At 38.1% G+C, this 23973-nt stretch overlaps 3 protein-coding genes across 4 annotated transcripts; 2 read left to right on the forward strand and 1 right to left on the reverse strand.

The window, feature by feature from the left end:
* Positions 1–17553: 17553 nt before the first annotated feature.
* LOC5572374 (xaa-Pro aminopeptidase ApepP) lies at positions 17554–20083 on the reverse strand. Of its 2 annotated transcripts, none has more exons than XM_001660287.2 (4): positions 19900–20083; positions 18366–19604; positions 18003–18310; positions 17554–17946 (listed from the first exon to the last, which is right to left on the reverse strand). In XM_001660287.2, exons 2-4 carry the CDS (start codon positions 19595–19597, stop codon positions 17654–17656), a joined length of 1833 nt encoding a protein of 610 aa, XP_001660337.2. In that variant the 5' UTR covers positions 19598–19604; positions 19900–20083; the 3' UTR covers positions 17554–17653. The 2 variants fall into 2 exon arrangements, with proteins under 2 accessions (XP_001660337.2, XP_001660338.2); XM_001660288.2 differs by lacking the exon at positions 19900–20083 and adding an exon at positions 19670–19781.
* A 56-nt stretch (positions 20084–20139) lies between these two features.
* LOC5572375 (kelch-like protein 40a) lies at positions 20140–22660 on the forward strand. Its single transcript, XM_001660286.2, has 2 exons — positions 20140–20213; positions 21362–22660. The coding sequence occupies exon 2, from the start codon at positions 21374–21376 to the stop codon at positions 22511–22513; it is 1140 nt and encodes a 379-aa protein (XP_001660336.1). The 5' UTR covers positions 20140–20213; positions 21362–21373; the 3' UTR covers positions 22514–22660.
* LOC5572376 (BTB/POZ domain-containing protein 3) lies at positions 20645–23932 on the forward strand. Its single transcript, XM_001660285.2, has 2 exons — positions 20645–21035; positions 22712–23932. The coding sequence occupies exon 2, from the start codon at positions 22722–22724 to the stop codon at positions 23877–23879; it is 1158 nt and encodes a 385-aa protein (XP_001660335.1). The 5' UTR covers positions 20645–21035; positions 22712–22721; the 3' UTR covers positions 23880–23932.
* Positions 23933–23973: the final 41 nt, after the last annotated feature.

Genomic DNA, 23973 nt, shown 5'->3' on the forward strand with positions numbered 1-23973 from the left:
ACGCGTTACCATAACCCACGCATATATATATATAAGGCTACAGAATTTTTATCGTACTCGGATCGGAACAATACATAAAAGAGAGGCTGTTGAGCGGTTCCATTTGAATTCGAATGTCGGTTTACTTTTGTATTTTTTGATTTGGATGAATTTTGGCATATGCTTTCTTTATACACAAAAATGCCTATTTGCATCCTCGGTTCGCCATTTTTACCCTAGCGTTATTTTTGAGAAGGGCCTAAGAAAAAAGCCTTAAAAATTTCCAAAATATTAAAACTCAGAAACTATTTGTCCGATCGGTTTGGTGTCTTCCACAAAGTTTCAGGTTATTGTTGGAACTATCTGGAAAAAATATACACTGTAAAAAAAGTGGTATTTTTTTTATTTCGAAAATAAAGCTTAAAAATCCATTTTCTGAAAAATCATTTTTATTTTGATTTTTTCATATTTTAAAGTAGACAAAAAATTGAGTCTTTTGCACAGTGTGTCAAGACGGAGAAATCATGGACAAAAAAGTTATGATTTTTTTAAAAAAAGGTTGATTTTTTAATGTGGTCTAAACAAACTTTTTGAATGCTTTTCGACCCGATTTTATGTAAGTACGAAAAATTTGCAACAAAAAAGGTATATGAAAAAATTTTGCTAATTGCTACCGTTTCCAAGATACAGCGATTTTAAAATTTAATTTACTGAAAATTCACAACTTTTGGTTGTTTTCGGATGTTTTAAGAGTTGATGAAATAAAGATTATTTTTTTCTGAAAGCATTTTATTTCATGTTCTTATACAATGATGGAGAGTCCTATTTTGATACAGATTTCTTACTTTTTCATAATGTTACTTGAATCAACTATTAGGTACGTTTCTGACCAACCACAAAAATATACCAACCTGCTGTACTATAAGAAAACATCAGGTATATTTGTGTGAGACAACTGGGCACGTTACTCCTCTACTCATAAAGCTTTTGTTTTCGAATGGAAATATTTCATTATCTTAAATCGATATAAATGCATTTCACGTGTTGATTGCTTTATACAGTCGCCTCTCCACATCTCGATATCAAAGGGACCATCGAGATAGGGAGAGATCGAGATAAGGAACATTAATTTAATGAACACTAGATTGAAAATCACTCCGTTACTAGGAAAATAATAAACAAAAAAACTTCATTTCGAGTTCCCGAATTGTTCAGAATCATTTAAATCTGATCTAGTATCCTTTGATAATGTTCGTATCGACATATAGAGAGAAAATTGTGAACGAAAAATCAACAGGAACACATCGAGATATGGAGATATCGAGATAAGGGATGGTACACAAATTATGTGACGCTAGATTTCAACTTTTTCGACCCCCTCCCCCCCCTTTGTCACACATTTTGTATGAGTCCTCCGAAAATTTTGTAAGGCTTGTCACGCTTGGCTCGACCCCCTCCCCCCCCTTGGAGCGTGACGTAATTTGTGTATGACCCCTAAGGAGGATATCGAGACATGGAGAGAGAAATCGTATGCATAATGAAGGGACTGAAGCAATCATCGACATAGGGAGAGATATCGAGATGTAGAACATCGAGATATGGAGAGTCGACTGTATTCGTTATTTTGTTATTTTTTAACTTTTAACATTTTGTTCCATATTTTCTTGATAATTACATATCAAAATATCACAATGTTGAATGTTGAAGTTGTGTTTCGATAAAAAAAATAAATAAATCATTTTTACAGGGCACATTTTTTATTTCGCCTCATACCATGACAAATTACTAAATCAATATTTTTTCAAACATTTTAGTCAAAAATTATCTGCTTTTTCAGACCATGAACAAATTTCTAGGCTTATGAGCTTCCAAAAACATTCGAAAATGACCGAAAATTGATAATTATATCATTATTTTGTATTAAAATCGCTGTATCTTTAAAACGGTAAAAGTTAGCCTGATTTTCCAATATAACTTTTTTATTGTAAATTTTGCGTACCTTCGAGTTGAAAAACATTTAAATAGTTTATTATGACCATTTTCAAAAATTCACCTTTTGTTAAAAAATCTTAAAGTTTTTGTCCATGATTTCTCCATCTTGACCCACTGTGCAAAAGACTTCATTTTTTGTCTACTTTAACATATAAAAAAATAAAAAAAATCAAAAGTTGCATCGAAATCCGGACACCTAAGCACAAGTAGAATATAAAATCAATTCTTTAAATATGTTCATGGAACAAATCTTACTTATCAGTTGCTTGTGATGTTATTGGATAGCTCAATTTCATCATCAGATGTTAAAAACAGCTTTAATATACGTATTAGTTACCTTAAAATGGAAATGATTACAATTTGGCTTGCTTCGAAATCCGGACACTCATCTACCACTGCTTCGAAATCCGGACGTTTTTGCTTCGAATTCCGGACAATGCTATTTCTTGGATGGTATAAGTAATTTCGTCAAGTTTATTTTTCATTTAGTATGTTGTTTCCAACTTTTTGGCCATTTCTACATTAGGTAATAAATGCGAATATTTCATAAAAGGTTAACATGCAATTATTCATGTTGAGTGCTCAAAAATCCACACGATTTGAAGAGCTAAATTAAGTACATCTGGTCCTAAACTGTTACTAGACTAAACTTCAGAAACCAAATCATATGGGCAATGATACTTATTTCGAAAATCAAAGTAAAAGATTTGGTTTCTTAAAAAAATACACATAATTAATTATCTCCTTCTTCATGTAAACTATCCATACAAATCCACTTATGCTGTTTATTTTTCTTAAAAACAAAAAAGTTAACAGATGATCCAGTGAGTTTTTTAATTATTTATTTTCATTAAAAATAAATAATTCATAAAAAATAAATAAACATAATTCATTAAAAATAAATAAACGAGCTTGAGATAAAAGGGCACAGTGTTATTCGTAGTAACAAGGGACTACAGTTTTTGTGATATTTTTATTTGCATAATGTTTATTTTTGTTATGTCTGAACTATGATACAAAGATTCAGTGCTTACTTAAGCCTCTAATTTAGTTTTATTCTATTTAAACTATCATACGAGTTTAAAATCTATGAAATTATTACTAGTTAACATAAAGAAAGTGATGAACAATACCAAATTTGTATGAAGAGAATGGAAGGTGAACGTCGATACTTTTAATTGAATTTTTCTTGAAAGTTTTTCGTGAAGTTCCATTTTTTCTGTCATTTTCTTCTTCTGTTTTTCTTTTCGAAGTATTCATTTTCTTCTGCTTTTATCAATTTCAACCGTTTGTTCATTTCTTGATTTTCTTTCCGAGCCCTAATCCTCTCTTGTTTTGCCTTTTCTTTCTCAATCTTTTCTCTCTTCTCCTTTTCGTATAGTTGCGATTATTCATCGCTAGTTGCAACTGCAGGAAACTGACGTTTCTTAGCTTTTCTTTCAATTGAAGCTTGTTGAGTTTCTAAAGAAAAAAAAAAGTTTATATAACAACTATGATCTTTGCAAACGTTCTTTAATTACGTTATGCTTTCAAGATGATGGGAGCATGGAGAAAAATGTCGATATCTCCAAACAAAAAGTGTGACATAGGGCGGGCGAAGAGATTGTCGAAAATCATCTAGTTTTGCGTGACGTAATTAATGGATGTTTATATAGGCAATATTATTACCTTGAACAGGAGTTTTATCTTCTGAATTGAGCGATTCACGATTCGTTTCATCAATTTCAAGATAGTTTTCTTCAAGCTTGTTCTGCAGACCTGTAATTTACATTATGTATTGAAAACGGGTAAGTTTTATTAAGCCTTAATATGTTGGTACCATGGTCGATGCATACAATTTCCGATACATTCTCTCTAACGGTAGGGAGGGCTGACTCCACGTTAGAAGAGCTATTGACACTTTCATCGGAATGAGTTATTAATGCAGCAGATTCAGAATCAAGAATGCCTATGTTGAAATGAGACGCTGTTGGAAATATATGTATATCAAATGTAATATGAATACATAAATCAAGAATTTTAGCATACCCAAATTCATTGAACTTCCAGGAGCAATGTCGTAATAAGGGGAATCCAATACCAAGTACTCTGAAGGACCTTCTACTTCATCCATTAGTTTTCTCCAAAAGAGGAAGAGACTTGTATCCTCCTCAGTTCCTGGCCATATCAACTTATTACGGTGTTGTTTGTACAATTTCAACTGTTCTGAAGGCAACCTGCTGTTGAATGCGTTTAGTAATACCGATCCATCGATTTCATGATGACGATTCGCTTCGATGTTTGACGCTTCCACTGGTTCAATGACGGGTTCAATAATTTCGAAATTTATTTCATTCGGTACGTTCATTATTTGTAGATCTGATAGGTTTACTATGTGTGGTTCTTCTAGATTGGAAGCACCACTCATATGGTCTAAAGCGGGTGGGGACTCTTTCGGTTTCGGGAAAGACTCGTAATCGATAGCTTCCGGGTTAAACGGCACCAATCCACACTTTCTGAAACCATTGATGATTGCAATTTATTTCTGTGGCATTCGATCCAGTGCAATTTCCTATAGTGGAGCAAATTCCAAACGAGTAATCATGTTTCCCTGGTTATCAAATCTCCATTGTTTCAATACTTCTTCCCAGGATTTCTTCATGGGCGAGAAGAAACTCACGTTGAGTGGTTGTGTAAAATGTGTAGAGTTTGGTAGAAGCGAAATCAGGACTATTTCATGCTTTCTACAGAACTCAACCGTTTCGAAAGAAGCATGAGAAGCGTGTCCATCAACAAACAGCAGGACTGGAAAAGTTCTCTTCTGTTTGACGAGCCAAGGATAGAATACTTTCGATACGTACTCATAGAATGAAACGGAATTCATCCATCCCGACTCTGTTTTCCCAACTCCCCAGTCTCGTGGAACACTCCTAACAACGTCTGAAGGTAATCGAGATTTGTAAGGGAACAATATTAGCGGTGGTGCAAGTTCCCCATTTGCAGATGCTGCCATGAGTACAGTGTAATTTTCACGTTCACTGTTTGCCGATATGGATTGGACGTTTTTCATTTTTGGAGCGAGAACCCGTTGCTTCTTAGGAACTAATGCAAATGCACTTTCGTCCATGTTGAACACTCTTTCTAGATCATTTGAAATTCGTAAATTGCCTGTTTCTGAATTTCTTCGAACCAATTTCTCACATTTTCTTCCGTTACAATTCTCGTTTTAGAAAGACTGTTCGCTGTTATGATGAGTCTTTTCTCATCGACCGGATGACCAGCTCGAGCCTTAGCAATGATATAATTGACAATAGTTGTTTCATCCATTGTGGATAAGGCCTTTGGAGCTCCTCGATACTGATTGCCCTCGGCAAGTTTCTTATATCGACCTTTCACACGATCTTCAAGGGTACTTTTGGGAATCCCACACTTTTGTGCCGCTGATCTCATCGATGATCCTCTTTGTACCATTGAGACAGCATGGGCAACATTTTCCTGCTGGTATTTTTTTACGTATTTTTTCGTTTTCTGAAAATTATTTGAACTTACTACGTGCATCATTATTGCGTCCGGAATTAGAAACAGCAACTTTTATTGCTTCGAAATCCGGACACAGAGCTTTTTTATACAATTCTTGGGTTTTTTTATGTTTTCGAATAAATAAGTTAAGTTAGTTACTTACCGTTTTACCAAATTTCAACAACAATTGCAGGAAAACTCACTTTGTTTGAGATTAAACCAAATTTAACAAACCGGAACGAATCTTAACTTGCGACCTTAATTAGTTGAAAAGTTGTGTGCCGTTTGACACGTCGGATAATTTTATTTTTTAACTTAATAATTCACTGCCTACTATGTTGCGCGTACCATTAAAGTGAAATTTTAAATATAAGGGACTCAGTCACGTAATAATCTATATAAATAAAAATGGAATGGTGTTTGTATGTCACGATATAGTTTGAGAAAGGGCTATCGAAGTATGAAAATTTTTTCATAGTTATGTTCCCTAAGTGTTCCGACGTGTTTGTGTATATAAAAAGCACAGAATAGTGAACCGGAAAGTCGGAAAATATGCCAGTGAACAGAAATGTTATTTTGTACGGGACGTTTCATGGCGCTTTTCAGCAGCCTACTTGATGGCAAGACAAAGTTTGCCGGGACCACTAGTAAACAATAAAATTAAATATAAAGCATTAAACAACACAGATATAATAAGAGTGTCCGGCTTTCGAAGCGTCCGGGATTTCGAAGCAAAACGGTACGATTTTTGAAAAAAAAAAAAAAAATGATTCTTAAACTTTATATTCGAAATTTTAAAAATCACAACATATTTTTTACAGTGTATATTTTTTTTCCAGATAAGCCATTTTACGAGACGTTCGAATGACGTTTTCTGGCGGGCCGCTCATTGTTGGTGTTCAAAAAACTAGCATGATATCTGAATAGCGCTGGTCACATTTTTGTTGGCGATGACGTCCCCGTCTCTTTCAGCGCATGTTTTTACCCGGTTTACATGTATTATGTTCCTGTAGATGAAATATATCTTCCCTGCCTGTTGATTTCAATTTTACATGCGAAAATTAAAAACTTTGTTTGCATTGCCAACAGCGCCATTGTTGAATAAGCCTCTTCCAAATGTAGCGCTAGAAGAAACGTAAATAAATCGGCCCGCCAGAAACTTTCAAAGCTGGTAAACAAACGGAAACCATATGATTCGAAACGTCTCATAAAATGGCTTATAGTCCCAATAAAGCTAAGTATGCTGTTTCGCTCAAGAAAAGTAAAGAAATTCCTTGACTGAATGGGTCCAGAAATTTCCTACAGAGAGCCCCCTTTGAAGTGACATTTCTTCTCAACTGCGTACTGCGATCAGAAAAATGTGATTTTCTTGACCATTTCTTGGAAGAAATTTTCCACGCATCGAGATAGGCGATTACTTTTCTTGTCAGTAGCAAACCAGCCTTAATAACCTAAAACTTTGCGGAAGACACCAAACTGATCGGACAAACCGTTTCTAAGTTATATTTTTTTGAAAATTATTAAGGAATTTTTTCTTAGGCCCTTCTTAAAAGTAAGGCTAGAGTCAAAATGGCGAACCGATGATGCAAATAGGCATTTTTGGGCATAAAGAAAGCATGTGCAAAATTTCATCCAAATAAAAAAATATAAAAATGAAATTTGAGAAAAAAGTCGTCAATTTCCGTGGAACCGTTCTGTTGTGGAAAAATGAAGAATTTTGGTGCAGTCGTCTCTGAGTAATGAGCATTTATGTTGCTGGTACAACGTTGGCCAAATAAAGATCTTGAAAACTTCAATAAGCCTCATCGTTATTTTCATATTTCTCGACGAATACTTAATTAATTCGTATGATTTTTTCAGAGTAACTCCTTATTACATAGCATTGTATAGCCCAAATTTTTTTTCGATAAAATAACGTAAAACAAAATGGCCACCAAAACATTTTATATGGAAAATGTCGGTCCCTCAATGAACATCGCAATATCTTCAAAACCAAATCACCAGTCATCAATATTGACATGGATTCTTAAACTAGAAGAGTTTTTTGAGAACTTGTTAAAAAATGATGCAAAAATACCGAGAAACAAAAGAGTTATCGCGATTTGAATCTCTTTCTTGCGGATTTTTTACCTTTAGCTGCCGGTAGAGGGATTAATAATGCAGATATACCTAATTACAGTACGTTCACCGTATAGAAACCATATTACTGCATCATTAATGCATGCACGCCTGATACATACAGGCATTGAATAAGAATTATATTGGCTCTTTATTCTGATATAGGGCAGGTCTCAATGCTATACAGTGTTTTGACAGATATATCACGTGCATAGTGTTTGCATGTAGTGAGGACAACAACGACAAAAGAAAAAAATATGCTAGAGAGAAGTACCCTGAACTTTTTAATTTTTGTTTTGCTTGTAAGTTTAGGTTGCCTTTTGCATTCTTTTATTTATTTATCTCGTTTACCAGCTGTTTGGCTGCGTACTTGATAGCGAAAACTAACAAAAAAACTGGCATTTCTCACGTGGTCTTTTACTGTAGAAAAGAATGTTTACAGTTATGCATTATAATGACACACTATTTCGCCTTTTCTGGCATTATAATGACACTCTATTCGTTTATAAAGCTGTCATGCATCAAATGACTGCCCTATATGCGCATATAATGCTGTTATTATTAATAAACACAAGATGTTGATTCAATAACCGATTTTTCGAAAGAAAGAATTCATGAAGAAAACTTAGAGATTCTTCAAGGGTTTGTAGTGCCTTCGTCCAGATGTTGCTGTGAGTTTTCGTAAGGAAATTCCAGAATAATATTTACTGAAGATTCCATGACCAAATCCTCGAAAGAAACGTTTCTGAAAAGCAAATTAGGATATTAGTATTGTCGAACACAGAAAAGCTAGATATAAGAAATGAATGTAATGTTTGAAATGACACTAATAAAGGAAGAACAAAATCCTTTCTGGAACAATTCCAGCAGTTACTTTAGGCGGAAATAATAAATAAAGTTCCATAACATGCTAGGATTAACTGTTAAAAAAATTCTGTACATTTTCCAAAAGCTACGATTTGTTCAGCTTTTTTTCTTGCACTGCATTCTAATCAGGACAGCGCTTGTTTTTCAGCAAAGTATTCCATGAGCAATTCTACTGTTACCAAACGAAAACTGCAATTATTTTTGGCATTCCTTCATCGATTTTTTTTGAAAGTTCTCTAGTATTTATCACACGGATTTTGAACAGATTTCTTTGAAATCTCAGGTATTTTCCAAGGAATTTTTTCTAGTGTTCTTCAATTGAGCGAACCATAATGAATTTCTCAAAGAAAGACCACAAAACGCTTATCCAAGACCTTTAAAGCTTCCCGCAAGATATCTATTTCCTTACTTTTAATCTTGGGCACCCCTGGTAATGAATAATAGCAACGTGAAAGCTTTACAGGGAATTTCTTTAGGTATTCTTCTTCCAAGGTATCATTCAAGACTTTCTCCAGAGAGAAAAATTTAGAAGATCCTGCTGAAGGGAGTGCAGAAGTTATTATTTCATTGTATATCACGAGAAAGTTTTGAACGTTTCCAAACATTTCTACAGCCATTGCTCCAAGATAACTCCAGCAGACTTTTTCCAGGCGTTTTCCATTGATTCTTTCAGGGGACTCTTAACGATTTTTCAATTTTCTGCTGAGATCAGCGTAAAAGTTTTTCAGGTGTTTTAAAAAGAATTTCATCCCGAATCCTTCAGTAATCCTTCTCTAAGCTTCCTTCAGTAAATTGTCAAGGGCATTCTAAAGGAATCACTTCTTGATTCTTAATAAATTCGTACTGAGATTTCTCTAGAAGTCTAGAAATGTATCTATTAATTACTCCGGAAATACATCCAACTTTTTTTTATTTCTGCAGTGAATTCTCGATTAATTTCTATGATAGATCATTTAACATTAATACCACCAAAACTATAAATAATTCTTCCAAAGATTCCATCTATTACCACATCAGCAATTGCATCGAAGTTTTTTTTATTTCAGGAATTTCTTCATAAGTTTTCTAAAAAATCTTACAGTGATTTATTCGAAGAATCCTCCCAAATGTCCACTAGTGATTCCTTCAGAGATCCTTCTGATTGTTTTATCAAGAGTTCTTGCACTACCCCAATTTTCTCTCGTAAAGTTCCATCCGAAAATACTTCCAGTTATTCCTCCAGGTACTTCTTCAATATTTTCTTCCATACTATCTGAAGGATTTCCCCAAAGAAAGCCTGAAGCAATTCCTTGCAGATTCATTTGGGAAATCAGTTGAGTTATTCCTGTCTGGAGAAAGTGCTGTAATAAATGTTGAGAAATCCTGAACGTACACTCTTAGAAAATAACATGTAAAATTAAATTCAACAAGATGCACATAAAAGAAGCGAAACATTTGACGTTATTTTACGTCCGTTCGTAAAATTACATGAAACAGAAAAACCAAAAAAAAAAAAAATACACGCCATGACATAAAAGTAAGATTGAAGACTTGCTTTTACATCATGACGTGTAATTTCTCTAGAGCTTTAGTTGTCACAATATGCATACAATGTAAGAACAGACAAACTTACCATTCACTTAATAATAGCATATTTTTTCCCTCGCGGAAATGCAGCCTGTATTCACTACCCACTTACGTACCGCTCCTGCAGAACACAATTTCGAACAGCACTTGCAAATCCGTGCCAATATTTTCGATCACAGAATAACACTTTAACAGCCTTACGTAGTTTTTCACTTCAGTAATGCAGAAACTGGGATCCTCCTGAGATCAGGCCGTTCATGACACTCCAAAAAGCACATTATCTTGTTTATCCAAATTGGCTTCGATAATTCCAGCAGCACTTTTATTCTAATGCCATTTCGGTTATGGTCTTGTATACACATATTTTTATATAATTGCTTCACGATGGCACCTTGAGAAGAGGTCTCCAGGAAGTGAAATCCACATGAAAAAATGCAACTTTCAATTCATTGCACCATGATTGTCACCGCATTTCTTCGACCATTCGCGCACCGATAGCAAGAAAACGACGCAAGAACTACCACAAATGAATTATTTTGCAAACATTATACATTTTATTAATGAAAATCACTCATATAAAGATGCATTTCTTGAATAATACCTTCTATTTAGAATTTAATCACTCGAGAACGTCTTACCGCGGCCATGTTTGAAAACGGACTTGACGGTTTGCATGACGCCGTCAGCATGTTGAGAATCATGTAAATTCACGTTCTTATGCATACAAATTTAAGTGTTACGATGAACTTTCAAAGCTTAATATATCTGAATTCAAAAGATCTATGTTTATTATTTATGCTGATGTAAAAATATATCATAAAACAATGAGATTTTATGATACATCAATAAAAACGGAAAAATTAGTCGTTTTTGAGTTTAGGTCACAAAATATTAAATTATATTGTATTTTACATCACCCGTAAATCTCATTACTTTTAAGAGTGTAGGACGAACGGATTTATAGCGAAATCCATGGAAACCTACTGGCTGAATTTCTTAAGAAATTTGAGAAGTAACTCCTGGTAAAAATCTCGGCTAATGTCTGGGTTATTTGTGGTACGATTTCATAATTCAAAAAAATGCGCCAGTTTAAACCTAAGCAAACGGGTTTGTGTTTTTTCTGCTCCGCCGGATTGGAAGTTTTTTTTTGTCGTTTGGCTTTTGTCGATAGGCATCGTCAACAAATTATGTATCGCTCTAGGGAGAGGGTGGAGTAGGTTCAAGCCTTACGGCTCATACAAAAATTTTTTTTTTCTTATCTTAGCTTATCTTAGACTGACTACACATATCAATGATTGCTATTCCGTGATTGACTGAAGTCAGTGAAAATGCACAAAGAATCAACTAGAAGTTCGGCTGGAAATGGCCATAATAATCTTCTTCAGTGTGCATAATTCAGTGCCTCTGCTTGTACAGGGTCAATAACGGCGCCGGCCACGTCATTGTGGTCAGGTGGGATTGGGGGAAGGAAGGTTAGTGTGTAACCTCTGCTATTTGGAGACCGTGTTTGCCTCTGCATCTCCACAAAGGTTACTGGGAGGGATGTTTGTTAATGGGGAGGATCGTTGGGTCACAGGATTCACTTTGATAAGCGATAAGACCATGATAAGTAATTATTTGTGAGATATAAACATGCTTATATGCAAATATAATATTTTCATTTAATATGACAAATTCGATGTAGATGAAAATTATGCCGACACTTGAGGTGACGAACCTTTCAAAGTTTGTCGAACAAATACCTAAACATACACTCCCGTGCATAAGTTTGGGTTCACCCCCTAAAAAACATGCAAAAGTGTTCAGTCCATATCTCTGTGATTACACGTCCAATTCAAACTCTTTAAGCCGCATTCGAAAGGCAAAGAGTTATTCTTACTTTGTATGTATTTTTCCAAAACCATTCTTTGTATACTAAATTTGTACTTAAAGTTGTGACATTTTTCGAAAAACACACTGAAAAATCATTACTAATTTCCTCAGCATTGGATCGACCAAAATTTCAAAACAATGTGCCTTTAGAATCGTAATCTTGTATCTTGCTCTTCAACACTCATGAAATTTTTGCGGAAAAATCTGAAAAGTATTCAAAATAAATTAAACAGTCAGTCAAGTCATCGTGCAAAAGTTTGGGTTCACCTGAACTTACTTAAATCTGTGAAATCTCAAACCAATCATGTACGCGCCATTATTTGCGCTCAAAAAAAACTTTAAACTATTAAAATAGGTTGAAAAATTGCAGATATATTGACAAAAATGATGTGCGTGTGGCTCAGGTAAACCCAAACTTTTGCACGATTTGCATCATACTGAGGGGTGAACCCAAACTTTTGCACGATGACTTGACTGACTGTTTCACTGATTTTGAATACTTTTCAGATTTTTCCGCAAAAATGTCATGAGTGCTTTATATAGAATACCGTTTTGATTCATATTACGGACACTTAAGGCTTCAGTGAAGTACAGTTAATCACTACACATATAAATTGAATCATTCTGTACAACAATTTAGTGTAATCAAGCCTTGCAAACACTTAAATTTTGAAAGGTGGGTGGAAATTCGGATTCCACATCTTTGATTCACTTTAATCAATAAAAATGTTCGGCCACTTCATGATTTTTATTCCGGACACAACCACACTTTCGCTTCATATTCCGGACACTTTGATTCGAATTCCGGACAGCTCTCGAAAAACACAATCAGAATAGTTGAATCATTAATTAAAGGCACTAAGCCGTTAGAAAGACGTCAAAACTAGTTGAACGTTGTAAATTTTCATGGATTGCTATGTAGAATGTTTATAAAAATCATCTTTCAAATTGGGAACTTTTTGACGGCGCATTTTGAAACATTTCGAGTGAAATCTTTCCCATACAAAGTAGAGTGTCCGGAATTTGAAGCTGTCTGGGATTCGAATCAAAACGGTATAAGATTACGATTCTAAAGACACCTTGCTTTAAAATTTTGGTCGACCTAATGCTGATGAAATTAGATATGATTTTTATATGTGTTTTTTTAAATGTCACAACTTTAAGTATAAATTTAGTATACAAAATTAAAAAAATGTTTTTGGAAAAATACATACAAAGTAAGAAAAACTTTTTGCCTTTCGAATGCGGCTTAAAGAGTTTCAATTGGACGTGTAATCCCAGAGATATGGACAGATCACTTTTGTATGTTTTTGAGGGGGTGAACCCAAACTTTTGCACGGAAGTGTACAAAAAAATATTTTTTTTTTCATACGAAAAGCGTTACGGAGGGAGGGTGGGGGTCGGTTTGAAAATTGACAAGTTTAGCGTTACGTTATAAATGGACGCTGCCTTAGTGCGCTGGGTGAAAAGCAAGCAAGCGAGTTCGAGTTTTTTCTGTGTCACTGGAGTGACTTCAGACGAGGATGGGTTATCAACTGGTGAGCTCGTTTCATGCTTGTAATACTTGTATCGTGGCAATGCACAGTGGTCCAGGAATCAGTTTTACGCGGAAAGATGCATTTTGAGCTTTAGAATGAAACATTAGACAAAAACGGTCTTCTACAAAGTTGTTTGTATTAGTTAAGCCCTTTGTTTGGTTTTATTGAAAATTAGGGTGGACCACATTTTCATAGAAATTGTGTAACTAACTTTCTTATTTGTAGAAATTATATTATACATGCTTCAGCAAAGTTATAGACCATTCAATTTCAAGCAACTTTGCCAAAACAAGTTTTTTTGTATCTCTTAAATTGACCGATTTAGAGCTTTTTTCCTGCAGTGACATAGGGTGGTCCGAACAAAACTGGTTTTCTGGCTCTAGAGTTTTCAATTCAAGTTTCTCATCAAAGTAGTCTATGAAACACTTTTAGAGCTTTAAAAAATGCGTAATTTGGTGAGTGAAGAAACTCGCTATCTCCTTCCGTTTAGGAGTTATTGTTGTTTTTCTCTCAAAAACATGCCTACTTTGATTGTGAATATCTCTGATTGGGGCAAACATAAAAAATATCTTTTGACGGCATTCAAAAGACAAAATAAAATTGTATATTATATCAAAAAATTACAGATGTGTTATTTTTGTAACTCTAATAAAATGCCTTGAAAAACAAAGGTTTTTAAGCAGAAAAACTTCAATAACTTTTGAACTAAAATAGATATCATCAATATTTTTGCATGAAAATTTGCGTTTTGTTAAGTTCTTAAAGTCGTTCATTGACTGCTTTGACGAGAAATCTGAAATAAGAAAGATAGGGCTCTAAAACTATTTTGAAGATGTTCATGGTATGTATTTCTTTATTATTTTACATTTTGAGCATGAAAATGAAATTTTAGATAAAAATGATCTTCTACAAAATTGTTTCTAAAAATGTAAGCTTTCATACTGTGTCATTTGAAACTAGGGTGGTCCACAATATCACACATATCATATAATCAACTTTTTTATTTGCAAAAATATTAGTATATGCTCTTAGGCAAAGCGGTAGAACTTGAAATTTTGATCAACTTTGCCAAAAAAAGTTTTTCTGTAGCTCAAAATTTGACCAATCTAGAGCATTTTTTCCTAATCATCGCAGGGTGGTCCAACAAAAATAAGTTTTTTAACTCTAGTTATTTTAATATTATTTTCTCGTCAAAGTCGTCTATGAACGACTTTTAGAATTTAGCAAAACGCAAATTTTCATGCAAAAAGATTGTTATTATCTATTTTAGTTCAAAAGTTATTGAAGTGTTTGTGATAAAAAATGTTTGACTTTCAAGACGTTTTATTAGAGTTACAAAAATAACACATCTGTAATTTTCTGATATAATATACAATTTTATTTTGTCTTTTGAATGCCGTCAAAAGATATTTTTTATGTTTGCCCCAATCAGAGATATTTACAATCAAAGTTGGCATGTTTTCGGAAGAAAAACAACAATAACTCCTAAACGGAAGGAGATAGCGAGTTTCTTCACTCACCAAATTACGCATTTTTTAAAGCTCTAAAAGTGTTTCATAGACTACTTTGATGAGAAACTTGAATTGAAAACTCTAGAGCCAGAAAACCAGTTTTGTTCGGACCACCCTATGTCACCGTAGGAAAAAAGCTCTAAACCGGTCAATTTAAGAGATACAAAAAAACTTGTTTTGGCAAAGTTGCTTGAAATTGAATGGTCTACAACTTTGCTGAAGCATGTATAATATAATTTCTACAAATACGAAAGTTAGTTTAAACATTTCTATGGAAATGTGGTCCACCCTAATTTTCAATAAAACCAAACAAAGGGCTTAACTAATACAAACAACTTTGTAGAAGACCGTTTTTGTCTAATGTTTCATTCTAAAGCTCAGAATGCATCTTTCCGCGTAAAACTGATTCCTGGACCATAGTGCAATGTAGCATTTACTTAATTGTTTGATAATAAGTGTCGGAATATTGAGTATACATTCTCACAACTGTTCAATAGTTTCTGTTTGATAGTAGAAAAAGTGGATGTATAGATCGGACAGTTGCTTCTTCGAAGCACATATTCCTCAGCCGACAGAAAGTGAAGCTTAAAGACTTATTCTTGAACTCAGGAGAGCTTTCTTGGTCAAACCTTTCAATATATTTTCTCAATAGGCAATTCATTAAAAAACGAAAACCAGCAAACAATTTGGTTGCCAGCTTAAAGTGCATTGCTTCCGTAGAAAAATGCTAAATATTCGCATTCCGCATCATATCACGATTATCCAAAAATAGTCTGAAATCTCGTTCACACCGTTTACAATTCGTTAACTTGTAATGGATCCTAATCGTTGATGGCCTGAAATCATACGAAATCATTTAAAGTTATAAGAAAATGGTTTATGTGAAAATAAAAAGTTGAATACGAAGTTTTTGTACCTGCAAAAAGTCAAGTGAAATTTAATGACAGTTCATCCAACAAAATAAAATAATTGCCTGCTAAAACTTTACTACATAATTTGTAGGCAAGAAACGTCAAAGTTGAATCACCCCTTGTCAATTTATAGCAAGCGTGAAATTCTATAATTTCTATCTATTTGAGAGAAGAAAGCAATCCGATTAATTATGGTGCCGTAAAGCAGCACTGAAAACTCACTGAGAATCACTTCTCACCTGTTTGCGGTTGGGCTTCAAATGAGAAGACAACATCGAGTCCGGATAATTGGTCACGTTGGGTCACGGCCTTCTCAGACATTTCATAAACTACTTCCTCGTGAAGTGTAACAGCCACCTTCTATCCGCTTCCTGTAGAAAAGCTTGATTACATCCAGGTTGGCATTAGTTCCACGTGATTCTTTTACTTTTTATTCTACCACAACCAGGGGTTATATTCGGTGAAAATTCAGAGGGAGAGGGGGTGTGACAGTGCATGGTAAAACCCATCTAAGCAATATCCAAAGCTGGGGTGGGGGATGGAGGGGGCACTATTGCTAAAGGATGTTCGGGGATTCATCATGCCAGTAAAGTAAAACACTCACCGCCAATGGTATCTGCTATTTATGAGGCTTGTTAAAATTTGCGAAACATTGCCGATCATAAATCGATACAAATGCGATGTTTTTCTTCGCTTGCGTAATGATTCGAAATCAATTGAAAACGAATTCTTCAATGCCTGTACATAACTGAAGCCTTGTTAATAAGTTTGGTGTCCTAAATTGAATACCTGGACACTACTCCTACATTACATTCTGGAAGAGGAAAATTTTGACCATATGCAGCATAGGCTTATGAGAAATCCCAAAAACTGGTTTAATTAGGTTCAGGATTCTGAGGAAATGCAGCTCAGAAAGCTGAACTCATCGAGCTCAAAATTCTGATTCCTATTGAGGATATTGAACAAATACGGTTCAAGCTTGAAACAAACCAAGCTATGAAGGAATGTCAGAGAAATTATGTTAGCGTATAGCAGAGCTAAAGATGAATAGCCTTCTAGCAAACAGGATACCTTACCACCCATAGGTAGCCCTAATTAAATGCATTGGTACTAACCCTAAACGACTCTTCTTCTAGTTACTCTACGTACAAGAACCAATGCCTTGTTGTTGGCTTCTTGGGGTCACTTCTAGTTTCTGTGCACGTGCTGTTGAATTAGGTGCAGGAGCCTCAGTTGCTGTTTAAAATTCATCGCAATAATTGAAGTGATGAGAGTGAAGAGCACGTCAGTACATTTATGTGCTCCTGAGAAATATGTTACTCTTTATACGACCTTATCTTTATCTTTAGCGAAGTCACTAGTGAAGTTTAAAGCAGTAGTACTTAAAGACCAATACCGTAACCATCTTAGCCAAAGTGATGGATGAGGTATTCGTCCGTAAGAATGCCACTGTGACAAGCGGCTAAATCTTTGATTTGATTCTACCGATAAGATAAAACTGATGATGACGATGATGAAAGATAGCTATTAGAAAGAATGTTACACAAATGAGAAAGGGGCGGGCCTGGCATTGAATACACGACATAAAGCAGAAGGGATAGTCATTAGGCTACCAACCCCGTCATATAACTCTTGCTCTCGATTTATCTTTAAGATAGACTTGAATTTGAACTTCTTTCCATGCAAACTACATAATTCATCTACGGTATCGATTTAAATTTATTCATCAAAATATCTAGTTCAATACATATCTGTTTCATCGGCACTTGTTGAGCGCCCTTGCGGTCCCTCCGCGCTCCAATCAAATCGGTTGCGTTTCCCGTTCCAGCCAGGCCAACGTTTCGGCATCTCCGGCCGACTTCAGCAGCGGTGAAAGCGTTTCCCACACCGTCTTGTGGTACCGGTTGATGCTGGTGCGTTCCTTCTCCGTCAACAGCTTGACGTCGATCAGCTTCGTCTGGATCGGACACATTGTGACCGTGTGGAACGTCAACGCTCCGCGTCCGTCAAAGTTGTCCCCGATGTTGGTCGAAACCACCTGGACAATGTCCTCGATACGGATGCCGAACTTGCCCACCTTGTAGTATCCAGGCTCTGTAGGAAAGTCAGGAATTTTTACTTGTGTCGCACCTGAAGTGTCCCACACTCACCATTGGAGAGGAACATATTCTCCTCTAGACCAGGATCGTCGGGCATCAGCCGAATGCCGATGCCCATGGGACCCTCGTGCACGTTCAGGAAATGCCCAATTCCATGCCCGGTGCCGTGACCGTAGTCCAACCCAGCATCCCACAAGGCCTTGCGCGCGATCGTGTCCAGGAACTGACCCTTGACCTTCCGCGGGAAAATGGCCGTTCCCAGTGCAATTTGACCCTTCAGAACATGGGTAAATGCCGTCACTTCCTCCGCCGTGGGAGTTCCGAAATGCATGGTTCTCGTTACGTCCGTTGTACCGTCCCTGAAACAACAATTCAGTTTGGAAGGCGTTCAAAATATCTTGCAATTAGACTTACAAAAACTGCGCCCCTGAATCGCAAAGGTACATCTCCTTATCGGTGATTGGACGATTAGTCTCCGGCAGTGGATGGTAGTGGATCACCGATCCATTCGGTCCCGAAGCGCTGATGGTTGTGAAGCTCAGGCCCATGTACTTGTCCTGTTTACTACGGAACTGCTCCAGCTGATCGGCTCCGCTAATCTCATCGATCGCCTTGCCCTCTTTGAGCGACCGTTCCAACCAGGCAAAGTACTGGCACAAGGCCACTCCGTCGCGGATATGACAGGCGCGCATGCCCTCCGCTTCCGTGTCATTCTTGACCGCTTTCATTAGGTTGATGGGAGTGATCTCGTGAAGTCGTTTCTCTTCGGGGATCAACGCGGTGAGGGCATAGCTGGAACCCAGACTGATCCAGGTGCGGTGCGATGCAGACTCGGCGAGGGTCTTCAAGACTTGGTGAACGTCGCCGTAGGGCCGAATCGTCGGTTGAACTTCGTTCGAGCGGAAGTGTTCGTGGATGGCTCCCGAGAGTTTGCTCTCGTCGATAAAGAAGTACAGTTCGTCTAGGGTGACCAGCACGTAGGAGAAGAACACCGGGTTGTAATCGATGTCCGATCCTCGGAGGTTCAGGAACCAGGCGATTTCGTCCAGAGCGCTGACCACCAGGACGGAAGCGCGCTTGTCGGTCATCTTTTCACGTACGGCGGTTAGTTTCTGGGCGACGGTTTGGCCAGTGTATTCTACCGAGAGCGGAATGGTAGGGTGCTGTGGAGCAGCCGGTTGATCTTTCCAGACCAGATCGATAAGGTTTGGCGTGATTGGAAGAAGGGAGCATCCGGCGGATTTCAGGGAGGTATGCAGAGGATTCCATGCTCGGGTGGAGATGAGATTTGCGTCAACGCCGACCTTGGAGCCCGGCTCGAGGACCTTGGCAAGGTAGGCGTCGATGGTAGGGGTGGTTGGTTGACCGTCCTTCATGAGAGTCCATTGTTCGTCCAACTGCTTACCGGCCTGCTGGTAGTAACGACCGTCAGTCCACAGCAGTGCCTCCTTGTCGGTGACGACAGCCGTTCCTGCGCTGCCATCGAACCCAGAGATGAAGGCACGGCGTTCATCCCGCTTGGCCAAATACTCACTCTGGTGGGCGTCATCCGAAGGAACGATGTAGGCGTTGATCGATCCCAGACCGTTCGGGAGATTCTTCATCAGGCTTCGAAGAGCGGCCACCACTTCGCCGGTTGACCTCATCTTATTACTGAGGAAGTTGTGGAAGAAGTTAAAAGGGTTAGGAATTCTGGGAAATCGTATGGAAGCAAGTACTCATTGTCCATCGTTCGCGAGCAGTCGTTTATCGATAACTAACATGCCGTCAGGTGATTCGAGTTGAACTACTCCAAAGATCACCCCCATGACGGATTATATTGAATTGTTTCGGTTTATCTTATCTACTACCTACTCGCGCTGAATGGTGGTGAAATATTAGCCATGAAGTGACAATGAGCGAGGCTCGCATTAATTGCCAATCAGCGTTGGGTACTCATTTGACTCACCAAAGTAGGCGCTGCAGTTTGCTGCGGCTAAGGAAAGTTGATAGGAATGAGAGCCGTAAATGCAGGTGACAAAGTTTGACGGTTTTTAGGTCGACAAAAGTGGCCCAGTGCTGAATTCGGATTGCTTCGATGTGCAGTGTACGTAATGACTTGTGCTATTTGGCCTTTCTCGTTTCTGTGTTTTGATCTGACGGACGGCAACACGAATGACAGCGGGTATGGTGAAGATATAAACTTACTGTATTCCAAGTGATAGTGACGATACGTTTGTGTGGTTTGCGAATACAAGCTCAGACGAGTTTGCTTGTGTTGAGGTATGGTAAAAACACGAATGTATGTCCGCAAAATTATGATTTTGAAATAAATTTCATCAAAGTGTAGCGAAATTCAGTTGTTTAATTCATCACTGTCATTATAAACCTGTCAATCAGTCAATAAATAACCAATTTCTGTCCTGAAACGTAAAAAATCATCATTTTAATATGAATTTCTTCAAATCGGCGCGCTCACCAACACCAACTAACTGTTATCTCGTGTATCGAATGGTGTAAGGTGAAAGCAACAGGCGGAATGTGCCGGTTTTCGAGTTTCTTTTTTCGGCGGCTGTTCGACAGCGCCGAATCTCGGAATCAAAACAAAACGTTTCCTACTAGGTACGTGTTTGTCTGTTTTGACAGTTGCCTGTTTTGCGTATCGAGGTGTGATGGTATGCGTCGCAATTGCCGCGTTGTCAGTGCGGAAGAATTTCTCGCACATTGAAATGCTAATTGAGAGTTATTGACATTTTTTCACGACAGAATCCATACAATTTCGACTGATGAAGATATCCAATTTGAATTCAATCAAATAAGATTTCATGATTTATACTTCTTATAACTGTTTCCATATCACCGTTTGTGAGAAAGAAGACAAATTCCATGTGTCATTCGTTTCACATCTTATAAACCAGATTTGGCAACACTTTCTCCGTAAATTGCAGTCAATTGAGACAAAATATTCTTTGTAAATCGGAGCTTGTTTACAGTCAGTCAGTGAAAAATTTCAATTAATCATAGACCATCGCAGCAAGCCATGTAAATTGGTGACGTTCGTTTTCTTCAATAAAAGTGCATCGAAACAGCAGTGAAAGACCTCGGGTAAGCTTACAAGCCACCGTAATATTTATCAGGGTGTGCCTCTTGATGATATTTGAGATTTGTTTTGCGAATGGCTGCTTTGATTCAGATGGATGTTTTTGTGCTAGTTACCATAGTTGGCCTTGGCCGTTTCAAAAATGCAAAGCAAGCAAAATTCGATTGATTTTGTTCATCTTTAAAGCACCTCCTTCTCCTTGGTTTGATTTTTGTGTTTTTCTGCACTTGGGAAAATGTATTAATTGATTTTTTATGCAAAACAGGCAAATTTCCTATGTTTTACCAAGTTGATGAAGTTTTGATGCATCTCTTCCCTTTTTTCCTTGCAGATAAACGCAAATATGCCAAACCAAGGCAATGGAGGATCCGCGACTTCGCTCGAGTACAACGGTAGCTCGACGAGCGATCGGAAGCAATTTCTCGTGAACAATGAGTTCATGTCCGATGTGGTGTTCCTCGTAGGCGAGAAGAAGGAACGAATCCATGCCCACAAACTTTTTCTGATTGCGAGTTCGGAGTACTTTTACGCCATGTTCAATGGAAACTTCAAGGAATCCAGCGAGAGTGAGATCGTGCTGGAGGACATTGAGCCAAAGATTTTCCTGGAGATTTTACGATTCGTGTATTGCGGCAAGATCGACCTAAACTTCCAGAACATCCACGAGATTTACATCCATTCGAGGAAGTACATGTTGATGGAGCTGCTGTCCATGGCATCGAACTTCTTGGAGAAGAGTATTGAACCGGAGAATGTGCTGAAAATCTTCACGCAAAACCGGTTCTACGGATTTCAGTTTGTCGACGAAAAGTGCTTGACATTGATCAGAACGAATCCCTTGTTCTATTTCAATCACGAGGACTTTTCGTTGATCGATCGCGAATCGCTGTGTTTGATTTTTAGCTCAAAGAAAATCAACTGCACGGACGACCAACTCATGGGGGCGTTGGACATCTGGGAAAAAGGTCACGAAACGGAGAAAGTGGATGAGTTGAAAGCGATCATCAAGAATTCCAAACGATCGTACGATTGCTACAAGCTACGGCTCTTTGGTCCATCTTCGGGATCCGAGCCGAACGATTTCGGTTTCTCGATCGTTTCCGAGACGAACGTCAACTTGTACGGCATCGGGGTGTATCTCAAGTCCACGGCAAAAGTGATCACGATCGAAATGAAAATCTTCCAGAATGACCTCGAGATCGGGAGCGATCTGTTCGAATACGAGAATGACAACTTTGTGACCGTGGACGTGGCGAATCTTTTCTTCGAGGAAATCGTTCTCAAGCCACATCACCGGTATAAGATCGCTCTGAACATAACGCCAACGGTGGAGCCATTCACCATTCAAAACCCGAAGGTTCATCACGATCGGATCAAAATGTCGATCGCTAATGTCATCTACGGACGCTGTGATAGTTCGTACTGTGCAATCGCCCACATGCACTGTAGGGAACAAAAACTCTCGGGCAAAGCCATCGGGTGAATCGACGAGGATCGTCGGCGTGAGTTAGTTAATGGTTATGTAGGCTCCTAATTGTGCTAGATGAAATTATTTTCGTTGAAAACGATTTTAGGCTATGTAGGCGTGTACTTAGCAGCGTTCAAATAAATCAAGATTGGCAAACCCTCACCCGTATCTGTGTTTCAATTGACAAATGATCATATTTCATGGAATTTTCAGGACTTCTCGGATGGACTCATCGAACCAGGTTAAAATGCTGCTTTCGAGTGATCAAGCGTCTTCATCCTACTCGAGCGACTGTTCCAACAGCCGGGATGGTCTCAAGTATGACATCCCATTCATGAAGCGCCAGGAAAGCCTCATCAACAACAAGTTTCAATCGGACGTGACGTTCTTGGTGGGCGAGAAGCGCCAGCCGATCTACGCCCACAAGCTGCTGTTAATCATCGCGTCCGAGTACTTCAACGCCATGTTCAATGGAAACTTCAAGGAGTCCACATCGGGGGAGATCGAAGTCAGCGATGTGGAACCGGACATCTTCCTGGAGATCTTGAGGTTCATCTACTGCGGGAAGGTCCGCTTGACGATCGAGAACGTGCTGGAGATCTACGTGCACGCTCAGAAGTACATGCTGAACGAACTCCGACGCCGTACCATCCGTGTCCTCGAGAAGCATATCGATTCGGACAACGTTCTGAAGATCTTTGCCCAGAACCGGCTGTACGAGTTCTCGTTCATCAACGAGAAATGTTTGACGCTGATTCGCAAGAATCCCCTGACCTATTTCCACCACGAGGACTTTTCCGCACTGGATCGCAAGTCGCTGGAGATCATCTTTTCGAGCAAGAAGATCAACTGTTCGGACGCGCAGTTGTTTCAGGCTTTGCGCGATTGGAAAAAGGCTAACGAGAGTGAGTACGTAAACGATCTGCAGACGGTCATCAGCACGAAACGCTCGTACAACTGCTCGAAGTTGCGCTTCTTCGGCAATCTGTCGATGGCGCTGCACACGGATTTGACATTTTCGATCGATTACTCGCACAGTTTGGCATTCTTCGGGATCGGAGTGTTTGTCAAATCGCCGGACAGCGTGGTCACCATTGAGGTGGAGATTTCGGAGAATCTGGAGATTTTGGGACGGCATCGGTTCGAGTACGAGAACAAAGACTGCGCCTCGGTGAACGTGGCGAATCTGTTCTTCGAAGAGTTGACGCTGCGGCCAGACGAATGGTACACGATCGCGATCACTTTTATCCCGAGTGGCGAGTGTTTCACGATCACCAATCCGCAGATATGCCATGACAAGTTCAAGTTGTACTTCGATAACAAATGCAGCATCATGCGAAGTGTCATTTCACATTTTTACTACGATGAGATTAGGAAATAAAGTGTTCGCGAATGGGGTTGTTTAATTTCCATTCGATATTCGGATCAGAGTAAGCGTTGAGTTTTTAACTGTCATTTTGGTTGGTCATCAAAGC

Source organism: Aedes aegypti, chromosome 1 (assembly GCF_002204515.2).
Source record: "Aedes aegypti strain LVP_AGWG chromosome 1, AaegL5.0 Primary Assembly, whole genome shotgun sequence".
NCBI classification, from domain to species: domain Eukaryota; kingdom Metazoa; phylum Arthropoda; class Insecta; order Diptera; family Culicidae; genus Aedes; species Aedes aegypti.

Excerpts from the sequence above, each read along its gene's own strand:
- LOC5572375 (XM_001660286.2), top strand. The coding sequence starts at position 21,374 with ATGCCAAACCAAGGCAATGGAGGATCCGCGACTTCGCTCGAGTACAAC.
- LOC5572376 (XM_001660285.2), top strand. The coding sequence starts at position 22,722 with ATGGACTCATCGAACCAGGTTAAAATGCTGCTTTCGAGTGATCAAGCG.
- LOC5572374 (XM_001660288.2), bottom strand. Across the intron at positions 18,311-18,365 it reads GATTCAGGGGCGCAGTTTTT|GGACGGTACAACGGACGTAA; the intron begins GTAAGTCTAATT and ends TTGTTGTTTCAG. Across the intron at positions 17,947-18,002 it reads GAATATGTTCCTCTCCAATG|AGCCTGGATACTACAAGGTG; the intron begins GTGAGTGTGGGA and ends ACTTTCCTACAG.